The sequence below is a fragment of the Callorhinchus milii genome, unplaced genomic scaffold, assembly GCF_018977255.1.
Source record: "Callorhinchus milii isolate IMCB2004 unplaced genomic scaffold, IMCB_Cmil_1.0 Scaffold8, whole genome shotgun sequence".
Classification (NCBI taxonomy): Eukaryota; Metazoa; Chordata; class Chondrichthyes; order Chimaeriformes; family Callorhinchidae; genus Callorhinchus; species Callorhinchus milii.
This window is the reverse complement of record NW_024704749.1, coordinates 7,636,286-7,657,454: the sequence shown is the minus strand read 5'-3', so window position 1 is coordinate 7,657,454 and position 21,169 is coordinate 7,636,286. Positions and strand designations below refer to the sequence as shown.

At 44.6% G+C, this 21,169-nt stretch overlaps 2 protein-coding genes across 7 annotated transcripts in view; one reads left to right on the top strand and one right to left on the bottom strand.

Moving 5' to 3' along the window:
• Nucleotides 1-1,679: 1,679 nt before the first annotated feature.
• morn3 (MORN repeat containing 3) lies at nt 1,680-11,496 on the top strand. The gene is made up of 5 exons (XM_007902231.2): nt 1,680-2,022; nt 4,378-4,535; nt 5,211-5,370; nt 5,809-5,993; nt 10,999-11,496. Exons 1-5 carry the CDS (start codon nt 1,878-1,880, stop codon nt 11,074-11,076), a joined length of 726 nt encoding a protein of 241 aa, XP_007900422.2. The 5' UTR covers nt 1,680-1,877; the 3' UTR covers nt 11,077-11,496.
• A 3,200-nt stretch (nt 11,497-14,696) lies between these two features.
• orai1b (ORAI calcium release-activated calcium modulator 1b) overlaps nt 14,697-21,169 on the bottom strand; it is a 10,593-nt gene continuing 4,120 nt past the window's right edge. For all 6 annotated transcript variants that reach the window (XM_042337693.1, XM_042337695.1, XM_042337691.1 and 3 more), the window contains exon 3: nt 14,697-16,493. In XM_042337693.1, the coding sequence (XP_042193627.1) occupies nt 15,954-16,493 (540 nt within the window). In that variant the 3' untranslated portion in view covers nt 14,697-15,953. The remainder of the gene's footprint in view (nt 16,494-21,169) is intronic.

Sequence of the window (21,169 nt, the reverse complement as noted above, 5' to 3'; positions counted from 1 at the left end):
CGAGTGGGGGGCGTTCCCCCTTTTTTTTCCCCCCCCCCTCTTCCTAATCTTCTTTCTTCCCCCCCCCCCCACCACCACCCACCCCCCACCCACAACCTCCCACCCTCCTTTTTCCTCTTCACCGCTTCCCCTTCTCCCCGCTTCCGCCCGTTGGAATTTTTCTCGGGCAACGCTTCCCCCCTTTTTTCACCCACGGGCCCAGGAGGAGGCCACTCTGCCCTTTCGAGCCCGCTCTGCCGGTCAATCAGATTAGCGCTCGAGGGCGCTGCCCTGTGGGAAAGGCACCGTGAAAATGGAAGTCGTCGTATCGTGGCAGACCTTGTAATCCCGTCCCTACCCTTGTTCCCCTTAATGCCCCTCGTTTTACGGTCCCAACTATCTGTCAGAGCTCCCTTTTAGCGCCTTGGGACGTCCTCCCGACGTGAAAGGCGCTCAATAAATGGAATCTTGTTGTTGTTGTTGTTGTTGAAACCTCCCAATTGTTGCCGGCTCCATGGCTCGACAACCCTCCGTGCGAAGAGTTTCCTTTTCCTTCCACCAGAATGTGCGCCCACACACACACACGCACACACGCGCAGGCCCAGTACAGTGACGGAGCGTCAGCCTGGACTGTGAGCCCAAAGTCCCCCCCCGACTGGGAGCTCAAACAACACAAATTGCATTCATATAGCGCCTTTCAAGTCGGCGGACATCCCAAAGAGCTGCGGCGGCGTCCCGAGGCAAACGTGGAGTCCTGTAGCTCAGCGGTCAGAGCACTCGCTTTGCAAGCGAGAGACCTGAGTTGAAATCCAGGCAGGTCAGGGCGAAACCTTGGGCAAGTTTCCTTACTCCCCACACAGCCCTAATAATAATCCCTCCAAAACAATAATAAATTGGTCATTTTCAATCTACGACTCTTTGTGGGATACTGCTGTGCGCCAGTGGCTGCCGCGTTCGCCCGCAAACATACAGCCAACTCGCTGTACAGTGTATTCCGTGAAGCCCTTTGAGACGTCCTCCCGACGTGAAGAAGCGCTATATCAAATGCGAGGGTTATTATTATTGCTATTATTATTCCGAACAAGAGTCCAAAGTGGAGTCCTGTAGCTCAGTGGTTAGAGCACTCGCTTTGCAAGCGAGAGACCTGAGTTCAATTCCAGGCAAAGGGCGAAACCTTGGGCAAGTTTCCTTACTCCACACACAGCCCTAATAATAATCCCTCCAAAACCAAAAACAATAATAAATTGGTCATTTTCAATCTACGACTGGTTGTGGGACATTGCTGTGCGCAATTGGCTGCCGCGTTCGCCCACAAATATACAGTCAATTCACTTTACAGTGTGTTCTGTGAAGCGCTTTGGGACGTCCTCCCGACGTGAAAAGCGCTATATCAAATGCAAGGATTATTATTATTATTATTATTAAAGTGCGATGGACACGACAGAGGCGCCGTCGGTGGCCGCGCTGTCCGCCACTACGGCCCCGAAACTCAGGAACGCTCTCGCTCAATCCCTCCACCTTGCACCCCCCCACCCCCACTCCCCGCCCCACTCCTTCTCCGTCTTCAGGCCGGCCTTGAAGACCTCGCTCTTCAACCGTGTGTGTGTAGTGTGTGTGATGATAAAGGGACCGAATCTGGAGTTAAGGGTTAAACGCCGCCAACTCAGGCGCCTCCCACCAGGTCGCATCCCGTTGCCATGGCGACGCGGCCTAGCGCCTCGGTGGCGTCAGTCAGGCCTGGGATTGTTGGTACAAAATTACTGGTGCAAAAAGGGGCTTTGTTACTTCAAGACTATTAGTGGCAGGGCGGGCAGGACATGCAGTAATCTTTCGTCGTGTACACTCGCTTTTTTTTTTGGGGGGTGGGGGGGTGGGCCAACCGGTCGGAGCCGCAGACCATGCCTTTCCTCAGGCCTCGCACCAACCCGCAGACCCTGTGGAGGGAGTGGGACCGAAAGGCGCAGAAGAACGGCCTCAAACGCACCGTCTACTCGGTCAACGGCGACGAGTACACGGGGGAATGGCGGGACAACAAGAAACACGGTGGGTCGGGGCCTCCATCCCTTCTTTTCCCCTTTCCCTTTTTCTCCTCTTCTCCCCCCCCCCTCCCCCATTTCCCCCTCTCTTCTCCCCCATTTCCCCCCTCTCTTCTCCCCCCATTTCCCCTTCTACCCCCCATTTCTCCCTCTCTTCTCCCCCCCATTTCCCCCTCTCTTCTCCCCCCCATTTCCCCCTCTCTTCTCCCCCCCATTTCCCCCTCTCTTCTCCCCCCCATTTCCCCCTCTCTTCTCCCCCCCATTTCCCCTCTCTTCTACCCCCCATTTCCCCCTCTCTTCTCCCCCCCATTTCCCCCTCTCTTCTCCCCCCATTTCCCCCTCTCTTCTCCCCCCCATTTCCCCCTCTCTTCTCCCCCCATTTCCCCCTCTCTTCTACCCCCCATTTCCCCCTCTCTTCTCCCCCATTTTCCTCCTGTTCCCCTGTTCCCTTTCTACCCTTTTCCAACCTTACCCTTTCCCCTCCTTCTCTCCCCTCCTTCTCTCCCCTCCATCTGCCACATTTCTCTCTCCCCATTTCCCCTAATGTTTCTAAAACAATTTTTTTCTTTTTTTCCTCCTTTTTACCGCCTTTGTTCATCCTTCCCCCTTATTCCCTCCCCCCCCCCACTTGACTTCTCCCCCCCCACTCCTTTGATTTCTCCCCCACACCTCCCAAAAAAGGGGAGTTACCCAGATGTGGAGGGTGACTACTCTCACTTACTAATGATAAACGAGTACTGTATTTACAAGACCTGCTTCTAAGTTTCCCTAACTTTAGGGACGTTAGCTCTTAAGCTCTTAAAGCCCAGACTAAAAATCCCGTTACGGTGTTACTTGGGCTAAGTATCACAATTGAAATGCACCCGATTATAATCAACTGCAGTTAAAAAAAGAGTGGCTCCCAAGCGGAATATCAGACCAACGATGGGCGACCTTTGCGCTCGTCTTCACGCCAAGTCTGCCTTATCTGCAGAAAAAGTTAGGGAAACTTGGCAGCGTGTCTGCATGCCAAAGACATCGCCTGAGAGAGAGAGAGAGAGAGGGAGAGAGAGAGATATAGATAGCCAGGCCTGGTGTTCCCAGGTTTGTTCCATGGTATGTTGTCACTTGGCTGTTGTAGAAATTGGAGAATTGGCCTGTCTCATTCTGGATCATGCTGAATAATATTGAATATCTTACCAACACTCGGTGTCCCAGGCTAATGCACAGAGAATGGCAGGTTTATGGGGGTGGGGGGGGGGGGCAGCAGACTTAACGACTGGTACCTGTGAATCGGCGGCCCTGCACCAAGTCTGCGCCTTCTTGATGAGAGAGGAGGAGCGAAAGTGAAATCTGTTTGTCATCAACCCGGCAAAAAGTATCTACAGATTAAGCGCTCATAAATTACACCGTCACTCCACTTTACAGTATATTCTGTGAAGTGCTTTGAGATGTCTTAACGACGTGATGAAGGCCCTGTATTCAAATGCAAGGATGATATTATTATATTATATATTATAAGCTCATCGAAAGTGAGATAACAAAGGGTTAAAATGGCAACAATAAGAAGTGAACGCTTTGGGCGAAACCAGTTAGTTGACCCGGGCAGAAAGTCTCTTGCATTATTTTGAACACCCACTTTAATTCTGTGCCAATTCTCAGCACACGAGCAACACAGTGATTTGAGGAACATGGTGCATTGGAGCTATAAATCCTATGGAGGGGGCTCCTGAGTGCTTTATCTCCCCCCCCCCCCCCATACCCGTTCAATTTTCTTCTCAAGGCTTCTCATTCTGCTTTTTCTTCTTGAACAAAAATACAAATGATCAAAAAAACTCTCAAAAGTTTTAAATTGGTTACAATGAAAACATATATTTATTTTTTAATCGTCAGGTTGGTGTGTTTGGTAGCAGTCTCGCCTGCGGTTCAGAGGTTTGAGTTTGAAGCCCCCGCATCAGGGACGTGAGTCTCAGTATAGGCAGAAGCTCCAGCACAATACTAAAGGGAGTGTTGTGTTATCGGTGCTGCCATTCTTCGGACGAGACCTTAAACCCAGGTTCCGATAATTTGGTTATTCACTTCAAGGTTTGTGGGACCTCACTGCGCACAAATTGGTAAAAAGCAATTCATCACAGTAAAAGAGAGAGCATTTTCCTAGAACCTTGTCAAATCAAAACGTCTCAAAACCCCTTCAATGTCAAGTGCGGCGCTTTGAGATGTTTTGAAATGATAAAGCACCATATCAAGTGCAAGTATTTACTATATTTAGGTTCCATTCTGACCACAGTTTATGTTACAGCTCAGCTGCAGCAAGAGATTGTGAACGGTCAAGTATTAAAATATCTTGCCCTTGCTCTGTTCATTTGTCACTTGATCTCGACAGGAAAGGGAACCCAAATCTGGAAAGTTAATGGAGCCAGATACGATGGCGATTGGGAGAATGGGAAGAGAAATGGCTTTGGAACATACAGTATTCCAGATCCAGCAACCGGGGAATACAAAAAAGTATATTCAGGAGAATGGAAACATGGGAAGAGACAGGTGAGTGGAGACTGATGGCTGGCATGGATCCTAGCAGATTGGGTAATGACTTGTAGCAATGATGAAGGAGAATTGATTGGGAGGCTGAAAAGGGAGATAGATAGATAGATGGGAGGATTAATACTTGGAGAGTAGAGGATTTACTCTACATATGCACTTTCACAAACGAGCAACGGGGAGAAGGGGATAGACACAGACGCCTAATAATAATCCCTCCAAAACCAAAAACAATAATAAATTGGTCATTTTCAATCTACGACTGTTTGTGGGACATTGCTGTGCGCAATTGGCTGCCGCGTTCGCCCACAAATATACAGTCAATTCACTTTACAGTGTGTTCTGTGAAGCGCTTTGGGACGTCCTCCCGACGTGAAAAGCGCTATATCAAATGCAAGGATTATTATTATTATTATTATTAAGCGTCAGCAGACAATTATTTGCCGGGGTAATAAATTGCCAGGAAAATGAGAGTTGGCAGTGTGGAAGAGCCGGGGAAATAATGCTTTGCTCCCCGGGTAGCTGTCAGATTAACCAAGCTATTTTTACATCACAGGTAACACTTCGTGTCCAGGGAGAGGCGGAAGGGGGAATGTTTAGAAATGAGATCAGAAACATTTCTTGATATAGAGGGTTGTGATCCTGTGAGGATAGAGTTGTTGTCAATTTTTCCTCCAGGGTTTTGGAACAAACTTCAGTTCGGATGAAGAACTTTTCGAGGGCTACTGGTTCAATGGGAAGAAAAGTGGTTGGGGGAGGATGTATTTCACAGACTGCAGTGTGTACGAAGGAGAGTGGCTCAATGACAAGCCCAACGGTTATGGGATGCTTCGCCTACGTGAGTTGTGTTTTGTACAGCGTTTCCTACAGCTAAACAAACTGAGCAGTATTTTCTAACTTTGCAACAGGACAAATATCAACAACAACAACAAATTACATTTACACACCGTCTTTCGCTTCAGGAGCATGTCTCAATGCGCTGGACAATCAGAGATTTGAACCTGAGCTGTGGGTTGGGATCAGGAAAGTTGGAGGGCAGGGAGGATGGGGGTAGGAGGGTGACCAAAAGCGTGGTCAAAGAGCAGGGTCTTGAGACACGCCTTGAAGGAGGCAAGGGAGGGAATGATACAAAACTTTAGTTTGGCTGTTCTTAGGATGAACAATATTTTTAGCATTGGGAGTTACTTGCTGTGTATGTATCTGCTGAAACCCATCACCTTGGAAAAGTGCTGCAATTTAACAGTCCAACCCTCCCCACACTCTTTTTTGTACACAGCCAACGAAAACCGCTACGAAGGTTCCTGGAAAGATGGGAAGAAGCACGGACAAGGGAAGTTTTTTTACTTCGAGAAAGGCCAATTCTACAGTGGTGTGTGGAACGAGGACATTGCAAAGTGTGGAACAATGATCGACTTTGGTCGAGAAAATGCTCTTCAACCAACCTCCTTTCCTATACCACAGGTATCAACAAAAGAGGCAGGGGGTGGTATGGATAATAGTGCAATAGTGCAGTAGCTGGAGCAGGAGGGTGGGTGTGGGGCAGAGGCACATGTACACCACATATCTGTTGGCTGTTTACGTTTCACCGCTTAATCGATCCCACAGGTGCTCCCCTTTTTTACGTCAGGATTGGGAAGCGAGGACGTTTGAGACATTCCACCATCTGTTTGGCAAAATAAATGACGATGACGACAAATTAATTTATCCTGCAGCAAATTCCTTGTCTGTTAGGAGCTGTGCTAGCCACTGTACTGTGGCATGTAACTTGGATAGACATCTGTGTACAGAGGTTTATCTGAAGCCACTATATTATGTACGCTATATCTATATTACAATGGATACACAATTGGTTGACTGGAAGAACCCAGAGGGTGGTGGTGCAGGGAATGTCATTAGACTGGGAAAATGTTACCAGTGGAGTTCCCCAAGGGTGTGTTTTGGGACTTCTTTTGTTCAATATTTTTATAAATGATCTGGAACAAGGAGTTGCAAGCAAAATGCCTAAGTTTGCCTATGACACCAAGCTAATGAAGGTGGTAGATTGTGAAGCTGAACAAGATAGGTTGCAGGAGTATTTGAACATACTTGGGAATTGGGCAGATTGGTGGCAGATTTAAATTTTGGCTTTAAACTACTAAGGGGGGGTAAATTCAATCACATGTAATCCGTCACAATTAAAATTAGGACTGATGGAAGTGGGAGAGCAGATTAACCAGGGAGATGAGCAAAGTGTGTCAAGCGGGGAAAGGAAGCCCAGGGATAGGGTACTGGTGAATAGGACTAATAGCCTGAAGTCAGAATTAAAGGTGCTATATCTGAATGCGCGCTATAATCAAGTCCATAACAAGATTAGGCAGAGTCAACATGGCTTTACAAAAGGGAAGTCACGCTTAACTAATTTTTTAGAGTTTTTTGAAGATGTATCTAGCAGGTTAGATAGGGGGGAACCAGTAGATGTAGTATATTTAGATTTTAAAAAGGCATTTGACAGAGTGCCACACAAAAGGCTATGGCACAAGGTTAAGACCCACAGGATTAATGGGAACATATTAGCATGGATTGAAGAGTGGCTAACGGGTAGAAAACAGAGAGTAGGGATAAACGGGTCATTCTTGAATTGGTAGGATGTGACTAGTGGAGTGCCACAGGGATCAGTGCTTGGGCCTCAGCTATTTACAATTTACATCAATGATCTAGACTAGGATATTGAATGTAACGTATCTAAATTCGCGGATGACACTAAAGTAGGTGGGAGAGTAAGCTCTGAGGATGATGCAAAAAGATTGCAATGGGATATAGGTAGGCTAGGGGAGTGGGCGAGTAGGTGGCAGATGGAATTTAATGTGGGGAAGTGTGAAGTTATTCACCTAGGTAGAAAAAATAATATGTTTGGAAAATGAAATGGACCTGGGGATCCTGATTGACAATAAATTGAAGCTCTTCTAACAATGCTCTGTGGTAGTGAGTAAAGCAAACCAGATGTTGGGATGTATCAAAAGATCAATAGCAGCCAAAATAGAGGGGTAAACCTGCCACTGTATAAATCATTGGTGAGGCTATATATAGAGTACTGTGTACACTTCGGGTCTGCCCAGATACAAAAACGATATTGAAGAAATTGAGAAGATATGGAAGAGAGCCACCAAGATGATTGAGAGAATGGAAGGACTGGATAATGAGGAGCAACTAAATAAATTGGGCATGTTCACGCTGGGGAAAAAAGATTGAGAGGCGACATGATTGCTGTATTTAAGATTCTAAAGGGGCAAGATAATATAGATCATGACAGGTTGTTTCAACTTGTTCAGAATAGTAAAACCAGAGGATATGCCCTGCAATTGAACGGGGGTAAATTCAGAAAGAATCTACGCAAACACTATTACAGTGAACAAATAGTGAAGCTTTGGAACAGGCTCCCTAGGGAGACCGTTGAAGCAGGAAATGTTGATTCTTTCAAACACAGATTAGTTAGTTTCCTTTCAGGAAATAACATGGGATTTAATACATAGATAGTTTAGGACATAGGAAGGTGGAAGGCAAACTAGATGAACCTCGGTCTTTTTTTGTCTAGCATTTCTTAAGTTATGTTAAATCATAGTTATCATATTAATTCCATAACTTGTGATATTAATATCTTACTATTTAAATACACCATAGCCTATTCTCTCTCTATACATTATTACCTATAAGCAGATTTCAAGCCGCATTTAGTCTTTAGCGAAGGTTTCTCTTTTTCTCCTTTTTTGGTTATTCTTCAGATTATCCTTGCTGTCTGATCTCAAGCTTCGCTCCAAAGTTGGCACTTGGTTGTCCATGTATGACCTAGTTTTTCCTCGTCCCTGGTGCGGCTCCAGTCCCTGTGTTCTGATAACTGGGAATCTCTGTGTGTGTGTTTAAATAATCGGATGTTCAAACAGTCTCCTCATTGTGTTGTTACCATAGGTACAACACACACAACACCCCAATCCAACTCCATAATTGCCCCCGCCAAATGTCACTGACCATTCCTCGCTCACTCCTTTTCCGTTATCCCCTTTTACTTATTGTCCCAGTGACACTTGGTGTCTTACCAATGAGAGTTTATTGGCTCTCTGTAGATGATTGACTTTATTGGCTATTCTCCCAATGTGACCATTCGTAGAATATAATAATTTTATTTATCCATTTGAAGAATTCCTCCAGGTGGCATTTTGCCCCAAATTTGGAATGATTTATAGAATTATTATTATTATAATTAAGGTTTTTCACTTCACTCCATTTTCCAAAGTTTCTACCAAAGGCACTTTTCAAAGTTTCTACCAAGGGTTCTAAAATACGAGACAGGATGGAATATGCTGTAACACAAAGTTATAGGTTTGTAGTCTCAACAAGGAAAGAGATGTCCTTGATTTTGATAATCTATGTGACGTGACGAATCGGAATGAAGCGTGTGTGGGTGGGTGTGTGTGTGGTGCGTATTCTGTCAGTTGGACATTCTTCCTATGTGGTCTTTCACAGAGCCGGAGAAGCTTGACTCCATATTACACTTGAAGTTTAGACGTTCTCAATGCTGACACCAGATGTAAATGTTTAGTTTCCATTGTTATGTCCAATACCTATCCCGAATAATAACTTATTCGAATAGGCCATACACGTAATCACAAATTGTTTCATGCCTTTATATGGGTCAAAATGAATCGCCAAAGCTGATACGTGAGATTGCTGAGTCAGAATCAAAGTCCTGTTGGACTTTGCATCAAAAATGTGTGGCTGTTTAACATCAGGGCAATGAGCTGATGATTCCCAAATGCTTACACATCAAAACCCTTTGTGCTCTTACTCATTCCATTGCCAATAGAATTAGCTCGCCTCGATTTCTGACAACCTGCCTGCTGCTGTATGTGGAGCTGGTCTAGTAACTTGTACCTCTAACATGTGTTCAGGTGAGACATTAAACTGAGGTCCCGTCTGTCTGGTCTTCACTGAAGGAGGACATTAAAAGATTGTTTGAAGCTGTTCGAAAAAGAGACTTGCAAATTGGCCCCTGCGTTTGCGCACAAAAATTGTCCAACTACATATAATCCTTGCATTTGATATAGCCCCTTATCATGTCATTGAGACGTCTTAAAGTGCTTCACAGAATATACTGTAAAATGGATTGACTGTTATTTTGTGTATTTTCAATCATTCCTCTGAAATGGTATGTTTCCACATTATAAAATTCAAAGTCATTCGTTCAAAAGAGCTTAAGTAGAGATGTTAAAGTACAGATGTGATAAAAATCCAAGTTTCTCACATTCGATATTTAATTGGTTTGTTTTTTAAGTATCTCTTTTTGGGGTGAAGGACACAGATTTCATTACCTTCTTCACACAGTAACTTTCAATGAAGGATGGGGTAACCTAAATGAAACCTGCCACTGGAGATATTTATCAACTCATAAATAACTTTCCTCTACAGTCAGAAGTGATGGGTGGAGAGTTTGGGTGACCCTGACTCAGTCCAGCTCAGTATATTATCCATAGCAATTGTGACACCTTGCCAATGTTTATATGCAGCTTAATAATAATCCTTGCATTTGATATAGCGCCTTATCAGGTCTTCAAGACGTCTATAAGTGCTTCACAGAATATATTGTAAAGCGAATTGACTGTATTTTTGTGGGCGAAATGCAGCAGTAAATTGCACACAGCAGTGTCCCACAAACAGTTGTGGATTGAGCGACCAAATAATTTTTTTGAATTGTTATTAAAGTGAATAATTCCATTAGAGAAATCATGGAGGTTGCTTTTTGTGAATCGTTTTTTTCCACTCGGGAGTGAGGAAGGAAACCTAAATTTAATTCTTGCCAAAGGAACAAACCAAAGGAATACAGCTAATTACAGCTTTCCTAATGAATGTTTGCCTACAAAGGCAGGAAATTTCCCATCTCTATTGGAAAATGATACACTGTCTATTCCCACATACAAATGCCTTTTAAGGATGTTAAGGATTCTGGTAAATTTCCTTACCCCTCTGTTTACCGAGTCATAAGTAGGAACCTGGTTGTTATTCGATTGACGGATCGCTTTCCAGATGTAAGAATCCCTTAAAAAAAATTGTCACTCAATCCACGACTGTTTGTAGGACACTGCTGCGCACAATTGGCTGCCTCGTTTCACCCACAAAATACACTTCATTATAATATATCCTGTGAAGTGCTTTGGGATGTCTCAATGACGTGATAAGTCACTTTATTAAATGCAAGGATTATTATTATTTAGCTCAATTGGAAGGACGTCGCAAAGCGTTTCACAAGATTTGCCGTAAAGTGTAGTAACTATGTATTCTGTTGGCTGCCAATTTACACATCCACAAATGGCCACAAAGTGAATGACCAATTTTTACTTGAGGGTGAGGGAAAGAAGGGGCTAATTGTGGTGCCAGGAACACTGGGAAAGTAAGGAGAGACCTTCAAATATTATAATAGTTTCCTTTTCTTCTTCAGCTCCAAATGGTGGATGCCTCTGCAGTTTTAGAGGAAGCTAAGTCAATGTTTCTGGAGGTGGAAGACGAGAACGTCTAAGAGATTTCGCCTTTCCAAGTTCGATCAATCCTACATGGTAACCATGGAAAAATAAGTGTGTCCACAAGTGAGGCCCATCATCAGACTTTCCTGCATTAAGCACCTGATTTTTTTTGGTGTGCTCTTACCACGTGTGAATCAATCCAAAAACTGATCTCTCAAATGATTGTGCCAAAGACTTCTCTGATTTGGGCAATGGAACATTTGTATAAATCATTTATTTAATAAGGGTTTATAGTATGATGTGCAGCATATAAATTGCATTCCTGGATGACACAAATGTAGTTCTAATTAATTTACAAAGAGTGCTGGGCCGACCTTTCTAAGTGGCTGGTGGGTCGTGAAGGCTGATGAGTGAATGACTGATCACTCCTAAATTGTAATTTTTATTTGGTCAGCTGGGTGTGACACATACGGAAACCCATCACCGTGCTTAAGAGTATCCAAACCAAGCTGAGAATTCCATGCATCCCACCTACACATGGAAATCCCAGAGATAGATTGTTGGAATGGAATGCGCACTCTCTCTCTCTCTGGCTACCCAATCCGGAAAGTATTAGGCGCAGGTTGGCAAGAGCCAAAGCTTGGGGATCCCAGAATGTGCATTGCGGGTTACTACTGGATTTTAATGTAAATTTATTTTGTGCATGTGATAGTTTCTCATGTCAAGATCAGTCTTCGAGATCATCAGCTGACGCTTGCTTGCGGAGGTGCAGAAATGGGGAGGGTGAGGAGGGAGTGAGTGTGAATGAAGTGGTTTATCTTGAGAGACTGGAAAGCAAAATGCCCCACACGTTCTACACTTTCTTTTTAAGTTCATCTTAGGATGTGAGCGACACGGAAAGTGCCAGCATTTATCGCCCATTCCCCGATTGCCCTGAAAAGGAGTCCCATGGCCTAATGCTTAGCGCGTTTGCCTTGCTAAGGACCTGGATTCAGTTCCTGGGCGGGGCGAAACCTTAAGCAAGTTTCCTTACTCCACACACCAATTAGATTGGTAGATCACATTTTTTGGGGTAATAATCCCTTCCAAAAAAGAAATTTGGTCACTGAATCCACGATTGCTGTGCACAATTGGCTGCTGCGTTTTGCCCATGAAACATACAGTCACTCCACTTTACAGTATATTCTGTAAAGCGGTTTGAGATGTCTCAACGATGTGATAAGGCACGATATGAAATGCAAGGATTATCATTCTTATTAAAGATTCCTTCTAGGCCAAATTGAAGGCTGCTTCTCCTGTTTGCGCCTGCAAGACTGCATCCGAGCTGTGAATATAACGGACAAGAGGCTGCAGATCAGTCAAAATAAAGTGGTTGACTGGCCAACCTTTTGTATCTACCAGGTTAGCCTGACTTGAGCAAATATTTGCGAATGGTTGCTGTAGATTTAAAAACATTTATAAAATGGAAGCAAAGTATTTGGATACAGGGGGGAGTTATGGTTATGGAATGTGCACTCAGCTGGAGAACTGGGTGAGACGCATTCCATATTAGCTTGCAAAAGAGAACAGGATAAATACCTAAAGAGGAGCCAATTTACAGGGGTATGGCGTAAGGGCAGGTACACGGGACTGGAAGCATTCGGTCTGTTAGACACGATGGGCCAAGTGGGCTATAAATCACTGTGCCGTACAATTCTATGGTTCTAATGGACTAAGTGAGCACTTGAGAGCCCGACTGTAGGGAACCTGGGACAGTTTGTTACGTGAGGTGATTTGCAGTTGGCAAGTGAGCTAACCATGCCTTGTCCTGACTTGTCCACGTTTAATTTCACTTATTAATCATGTTGTCAAAGAAACCTACCTGCCAAACCACCACATGTTTCGCTGGGTGTTTTTGAGATTTTCACAAAAGGTGATCTTGCTGAGGTGGGGGGGGGGGTGGGTGCTGATATTAAAAAAAACAACTCCATTTAGGGCTGACAGGTAAAAGTTCTGAATTTTAAGCGCCATGTGATCTTTAAACACGATTACGTTGACTCCAAAGTGAAGATTTCCTTTCCACAGACTGGGTAGAAGCAGATCACGCGATCTTAAACATGCGTTGGCTCGAGTCAGGACAGCTGTTTTTTGAGCTTGTCGGCCCCAATGTAGTGGAATGTGGGTTGATGTGCAAGCTTTGTGGAAATGGATAGAGACATGCTATCAATATGTCTTTCGTTTTTTATGTGTGTGAGATATCCACAAATGCAAGTAATTGCGGGGAAAGAGAAGGGTATTGGGATTAGGCGAAGGAGACTCAATGGGTCTCATGGTAGTTTCTACCATTCTGTTTACATCGTACTCAAATTAGCTACTGACACCAAAATTCTTTACAAAGTGACTGTACGATACTTTGCCTATCAGTGCCTCAATTGGATTGCGATAATCAACATTCTCAGCAATGTGTGAGCAATGCCTTCTCCAAAAGACAAAGTACTGCAGATCCTGGAAATCTGGTATAAACACAAAAGTCGCTGGGAATACGCAGCAGGTCAGGCAGCATCCATGGAGAGTGGAAAATACATTAACGTTTCAGGTTTATGACCTTTCGTCAGAATGGGCAACAGGTCATAGACCTGAAATGTTAACTCATTTTCTTCTCTCCATGGATGCTGCCAGTAGTGGATCCATGTCGTTGAAGGTTCTGATTGATTTATAGTCCAATGTCCAAAAACATGGATTAAGTCACATATTTTTGCTTCTCGTTCACTGAGATTAATTCTCACTATGCTGTAAACCCATTCCAAACTGGTTTTCAACAAACCTTTTCTTTCAAGGAATGCAGGACAATGGCAGGGGACATACAGTGGGAAACCCAGTTTACATTCACTTTATTCCCAGTTGTTGATGATGATCACAATCGATTAAAACCACTTGTGAAGTCCTTCAGGTTGCCAGTCTAAATGCAACCTTGTGTGATGTACACCAATTCATTCAATTGTTCGAGATTTGTTGTTGTACCTTTAAAGCGATGGCTGGGAATTTGACACTGGATATGTAAAAAAAAATGGGTTTCACAAACCCCTTCCTTGTTTCCTCTTACAAATGATTAGCACTTTACTTACAGGGAAATTTAATCTTTAGTAAAAGCCTGTATCCATGTAGGTCTGAATACAGTATCAGTTTACACTGGCTGCTGCAGAAAGAACTAACTAGAATTTGTATCAGGGCTCAAGCTTAAAGTGAGCAAGTAAACGTAAACATATGGAAAAGGCTCCCCACAGAGAGAGCGAGAGAGGAAGCAGAGAGTGTTGATTCTTTTTAGAATCAATTATATAGATTTCTGGTAGGAAATCATGTATAATAATAATAATCCTTGCATTTGATATGGCGCTTTTCACGTCTTCTAGACGTCCCAAAGCGCTTCACAGAATATTCTGTAAAGTGAATTGACTGTATATTTGTGGGCGAACGCGGCAGCGAATTGCGCACAGGAGCGTCCCACAAACAGTCGTGGATTGAAAATGACCAATTTATTATTGTTTTGTTTTTTGGAGGGATTATTATTAGGCTCTGTGTGGAGTAAGGAAACTTGCCCAAGGTTTCGCCCGCCAGGAATTGAACTCAGGTCTCTCACCTGCAAAGCGAGTGCTCTAACCACTGAGCTACAGGACTCCACGGGATACTGTATATAGTTTGGGACGTAACATGCAACTGTTATGGTGGAAGGCGAACTGGATGGACCTTCTTTCGCTTAGCAAATTTTTATGTGATCGGTTGAGGAAGATTAATGAATTCTGTGCTACCTACTAGCAGAATTCAGTTTACTGCAGAGATCAGAACTGTTGGGAATAACTGAGGTATTTCAGGTTCGGTTCAATAATTAACAGTCACAGCCTGTGTGTGGTGTGTTTTTTATGTGTATTAAAGAATCTGAAACTGCAATGAAATTGTGTTAACATTCCAGTTGCTATGAACTGGGATTTTCCAGTCAACTCCCAGCACTTCCCTTTAAAGAAGAGTCTAAAAGCACCCGTTGCACTTTTTTTTACAGTAACATTTGCCAAACACAATATATATACTATATATATATATAAAGATTTAAAAAGCACCCAAAGATGGGGAAATTGAGAGAGAGAGAGAGGCTGCTACAATTAGGAACGTCAAGGGACTTCGAAATACATGCAACAGACACCTGGACTGTGGAACCTTGTGGATTCTTGTGATACTTGGGGTAAATTCTGAACAAATCTGCTGAAAACACTACATCGGCGAGCGAGCAATAAATACATGGAACAGGTTCTCTTGGGAGACGGTGGAAGCAGAAAGTATCGATTCATCTGAGAACAAATGAGATAGTTTTCTGTTAGGAAATAATATCTCGGGATGTAATATAAAGTTTGGGACGCAACATGTCATGCGACTGCCAGGACGGTGGACCTTGGTCTTCCTTCGCTTAGCAAATTCTTCCATTGGTTTTGCCCCGTCGTTTCGATTGATGTGAACACTGAACTTGCTCGCCCGCAGTCACGCTCAAACAATAGTCTCTTTAATGTTCAAAAAAAAATGAAACAATCCAGTGTAATCCTGTACAGAGCTGAGAGTAAAATGCATGCACACTTCGCCAACTTTAGGTGGGGGTTGGGGTGGGGGTGGGGGGGTCACGGTTTGAAATCTGAAGACACGAACAGTAAAAAAAAATCCCCCCCTTTCACTGGCCACAGTCCCATCAACACCGACCATCCTCCCGCCCCCCACAACCCTTTTCAAAACCAAGCAAAAAAGAGAAAAATCGTAGCAATCAGTTTTTAAGCTTCTTCTCTTGTATCGAAGAAAAACAAAAACAGTCCTGGTGTTCATTTCATGCACAGACCGAGTGCTGTAAACTGCACCAATAATAAAAGGAGCCAATTTCCCCCTCAATTCCGTAGCCGGTTAAAAAAACAAAACAGCCTCATGCGTAATGAGACACAGGAGGCTGCATGGTGTCTCCTCGGTCCAGTTGGTCTTGCAGTTGTGCGAGCACGTCCAACTCCCGCTCCACCCGCTCCGTCTTGTGACTAACCAGGGAGCGGTAGAAGTGAACGGCGAAGATGATGAAGATGAGGCCGAAAGGCACCATGATGGAGGTGGAGGTGATAGCGGCCGCCTCCCCCGGGGAGATGGACGAGTTGCTGGCGCGCGTGTTCTTCAGCGGCAGGAACTTGACCCAGCAGAGCAGGACCACCTCGGCCAGGAAGAGGAGGGTCCCGATGACGGTGGAGAAGGCCCAGGCGAGCTCGATGTGCCGGTGCATGCGCTCGTGCGGGCTCTCATGCACTGAGTTCAGGTTGTGTACGTTGCTGACCGCCTCAATGTTGGGCAGGATACACGTGCTGATCATCAGGGCAAAGAGGTGGACAGCGACCAACACCGTGGTGCAGGCACTGAAAGCTATCAGGAGGCCCTGTGGGTAAGGGTGGTTTCCATCCAACTGCACCTCCACCATGGCCACCTGCAGTCAAGAGGAACACACGCACGTGTCAGTCACTCATCTCACATGGAGTCCCCGTCGCGAGATGGTTAGCTCGCACGCGAGCGAGCGAGAGGACCCGGGTTCAATTCCCGACCGAGCGACAACTTAGGTAAATTTCCTTGCTCCATACACACACACACACGCACACGCCTCCGTACACTAAACAGTAAGTAGGAACCCGGCTGTTAGTGGGTTGGCGGAGGGTAATAATCCTTCCAGAGGGGGGGGAAAAAAATTGCCGCTCAATCCACGACTGTTTGTGGGACGCTGCTGTGCACCATTGGCTGCCACGTTTCGCCCACAAAATACACAGTATATCCTGTGAATCGCTTTGAAACGTCGCAACAGTGAGATAAGGCACTATATCAAATGCAGGGATTATTATTATTATTGTAGCTAGAGCATTAGAGTGTTTTTTTTGTGCCTTCTAGAATACATTAGAATATACAGCACAGAAACAGGCGGTTCGGCCGAAATGGTCTACTCCAGTGTTTATGCTCCACGTGAGCCTTCTCCTGCCCTTCCTCAACTAAGCCTTCAAGCATAAGCTTCTATTCCTTTCTCCCTCATGCACCTATCGAGCTTTCCCTTAAATGCATCTATGATATTTGCCTCAACAACTCCTTGTGGTAGCATGTTCCACATTCCCACTACTCTCTGTGTGAAGAAATTTCTTCTAACTTCCCTATTTGATCTATTTGTGACCATTTTATATTGATGGCCCCTGGTTTTGGTCTCCCCCACAAGTGAAATTCTTCATTCTCTCTCCCCACCCCCCACATTGTTTCCCAATTCTTGCCCAGCTTGTGATCACTTGACATTATAAGCTGCGTGTGCTGTTGTGAGATGACTCCTCAGACAGGCGATGTGCCCAACCTTGTTCCTTCAGCACAGATCTTAAACCGTAGTATCATCTGTGTCTATTTCACCAATGTGGGCGTCAAAATACTCTGCGGAACTATTTGAAAAGAGAAGGTAGTTTCTCCCAGTGTCCTGGATGGTTTATCCTCTGGCTAAGTTGGTCAATCGCCTTACAGCTTACTGACCTTATTGTGTACAATAAAACAAAATGGCTGTTGCAAACATCTACAAAACCGCTACTCAGAGTTGATGACGAATGTAAAACGCTTTGAGATGTTTCCTCGTGATAAGGCGCTATAAAAAAAACGCAACTTCATTTCCTGTTCCGTTGGTTTTAATCCTACATTGATTTACATGGCTTATGGTGCTCTCTCTCTCTCCCCACCCTCCCCCCCAACAGGCACCCTACAATCTCTGTTACTCATAGATCTGTTTCGCTGCAATTCCCTGCAACAACATCCCTTTTTGAATTAAACTTCAAAAAAAAAATAATAATTTGATCACTCAATCCACGACTGTTTGTGGGACGCTGCTGGGCGGAATTGGGTGCCGTGTTTCGCCCACAAAATATACAGTCAATTCACTTTTTGGTATATTCTGTGAAGCGCTTTGAGGTGTCTCAACGATATAAGGCACTCTATCAAATGCAAGGATTATATTATTATAAATGAGCGATTTATTTTAATATCTACATGCATATATAGATACATATATCTTGGTGACATCATCTGCAGACATGGGGTCAACTTCCACATGTATGTGGATGACACCCAACTCTATTTTTCTGCCTCCACCCTCAACTCCAGGACCACTGCTGTCCTGACCAACTGTCTGTCGGACATCAAGTCCTGGATGAGGACAAATTTCCTACAGTTGAATATGAACAAGACTGAGGCCCTTTTCTTCCCCACATCCAAGCCATGACCTGCTCTGCCTTCCCTCACCTCCGTAACATTGCCCGACTCTGCCACTACCTCACCCCTCAGGCGCTGAAACTCTTGTTCATGCCTTCATCACCTCCAGGCTCGACTATGCAAATGCCCTGCTTATCGGCCTTCCCAACTCCTCCCTCCACAGGCTGCAGATAATCGAAAACTCTGCAGCCTGTGTCCTCTCCCGCACCAAACTCCGTGACCCCATCTCCCCCACTCTCGCCAGACTCCATTGGCTCCCTATCCTGCAGAGGATCCAGTTCAAGATCCTGGTTCTCACCTACAAAGCCCTCCATGGTCTCGCCCCACCCTACCTCTGTGACCTCCTAACACCCAACCAACCCGCCCGCTCTCTCCGCTCAGCCAGCTCCGGCCTGCTCCATGTCCCCCGCCCCACCATTGGCAGGAGACCCTTCAACCACTCTGCCCCCAACCTCTGGAATTCCATCCCCCAATCACTCCGCCTCGGCCCCTCCTTAGCCTCCTTCAAGTCCCGCCTCAAAACCCTCCTCTTTGACCATGCCATCGGCTACCCCCCTTCCCCTCCCCTCCCTTCTCCCCCCCCCGACCCCAGCTCGAGTCTGAAATGCTGTACACTGTCCAGCGCCTTGGGATGTCCTCCCGACCTGAAAGGCTCTATGTAAATCTAATCGTTGTTGCTGTTGTTATTTTAACTCCCTCACCACTAGATGGCACTGGCTGTAGCTGCCTCGCCATTATAATTGGCACATAGTGATAGGTAACACTATTGCCCCTTCATGACTTGGAGCCATAGATTTATAGCAAGTTATTAATTTACTGGAGTGAGGCTTCAGTGACCTGAGTGTGTGCAGCAACACCACAATGATGCTGACACAGTTCTGATTTCACTCGAGATGCAGCCAAGGAACAACTGTCCATCAGTTTCCACCCCCCACCCAGGCCTGAGCTCACCTTAACAATAATAACAATCCTTGCATTTGATGTAGTGCCTTATCATGTTGTTGAGACGTCTCATAGCTTCACTGAATATACTGTAAAGTGAATTGGCTGTATTTTTTGGATGAAACACAGCAGTCAATTGCGCACGGCAGTGACCCACAAACAGCCATGGAGCGAGTAACCAATATTTTGTTTGTTTTGGGGGGTGGGAGGGTTTATTACCCCCACAAAGCAATCCCCTAATCGACTAACAGCCGGGTTCCTACTTACTGCTAGTGAGAACTACTCGTGGCTGGAAGGAGGACTCATTGTATTGTAAGCAACAATTTAAGCATGGATAGAAATTTGCGGATAGCGAACAAATCACTGAATCGTTCAATTAATCACCCGGGGGGAAAAAGTGAGTTTGATGTCTCTCTTTTACCCCCACGCCACCCACTAACCACATAACACAGGAATATTTAAAAGTTAAGTCTCTATGAAAAAAAATTGATAAATTTTAGTCTTACTTCACAGCACCAAGTTGGATTTTCTACATCCAAGTAACTTTCTTTTGGGCATTGTGTAATAATAATAATGATTGCTTCGAGACATCTCAATGCGCTTCATGGAATATATTGTAAAGTGAACTGACTATTTTTTGTGGGCGAAACGCAGCAGTGTTCCACAAACAGTCGTGAATTGAGTGACCAAATTATTATTTTTTTAAACTTATTTTTGTTGTAAAGGGATTATTTTACAATAGAAAGCAATCCGACAATTGACTATAACCGGGTTCCTATTTACTGCTTAGTAAACAGAGGCGTATGGAGTAAAAAAACTTCCCTAACGTTTTGGCCTGCTGGGAATCGAACCTGGGTACTCTCGCTTGCAAGGTGAGTGCTCTAACCAATACATTTCAGGACTCCACCTGATTTGCCTATAAAAAACCCTTTGAGGTTTTCTTAAAGATGACAGTTTCCTAAGGCACCTTAAAAACCTCAAAAGTATATTTTGCAGGCAAACTAGGTGGAGTCCTGTAGATTAGTGGTTAGAGCACTCGCCTCGCAAGCTCGATGACCTAAATTCGATTCCCGGCAGGGCGAACCATTGGGCAAATTTCTTTACTCCAAACCCCTCTGTTTACCTCGCAGTAAGTAGGAACCCGGTTGTTAGTCGAACGGCGGATTGCTTTTCTGGGGATAATAATTCCTTCAAAAAAATAACAATAATTTGGTCACTTAATCCACGACTGTTTGTGGGACGCTGCTGTGCGCAATTGGCTGCTGCATTTCGCCCACAAAATACGCAGTCAATTCACTTTACAGTGTGTTCTGTGAAGCGCTTTGAGACGTCTTGAAGACTTGACAAAGCGCTAGCTCAAATGAAGGATTATTGTTACTTTCCAGGGAAGCACATTTTGTAAGCAAATGTGGCAACCAGTTTATACCCAAACAAAAAAGCCCATCCTGAGCCAGGAGGTGAGCTATGCATTTATCTGGAAGTTGACGGCCATGGTTACGGTATCAGACAAACAGCTCACATCAACAGGCAGGAAACAGTAACAGTCTGAAATAACAAATGCTTCTTTCCCAATGCCAGAAAGGTCAACTAGGCAATATACAAAACGACACGCCTTCATTATTTTCACAGCTCAAAGTTTACATGTTTCGCCCACGGAATAATAGTCAATTCACTTTACAGTGTATTCTGTGAAGCACCTTGAGACGACTTAATAACATGATAAGGTGCCATATCAAAATGCAAGGATTATTATTATTATTATATGGTATCTAAGAGAGAAGAGCAGGACACTCCTAATGTGTTTTCGCTCTTGGAGAGGAGCGATCCTCTCCGCAAATGCAGTGGTAACGTTCATCGAGAACGGGGAGAGAACCAGGTTTATCTCCACACTCTCAATCAAGCAACACCCACTTTCTAGTCTTGTGTAGAAGAACACAA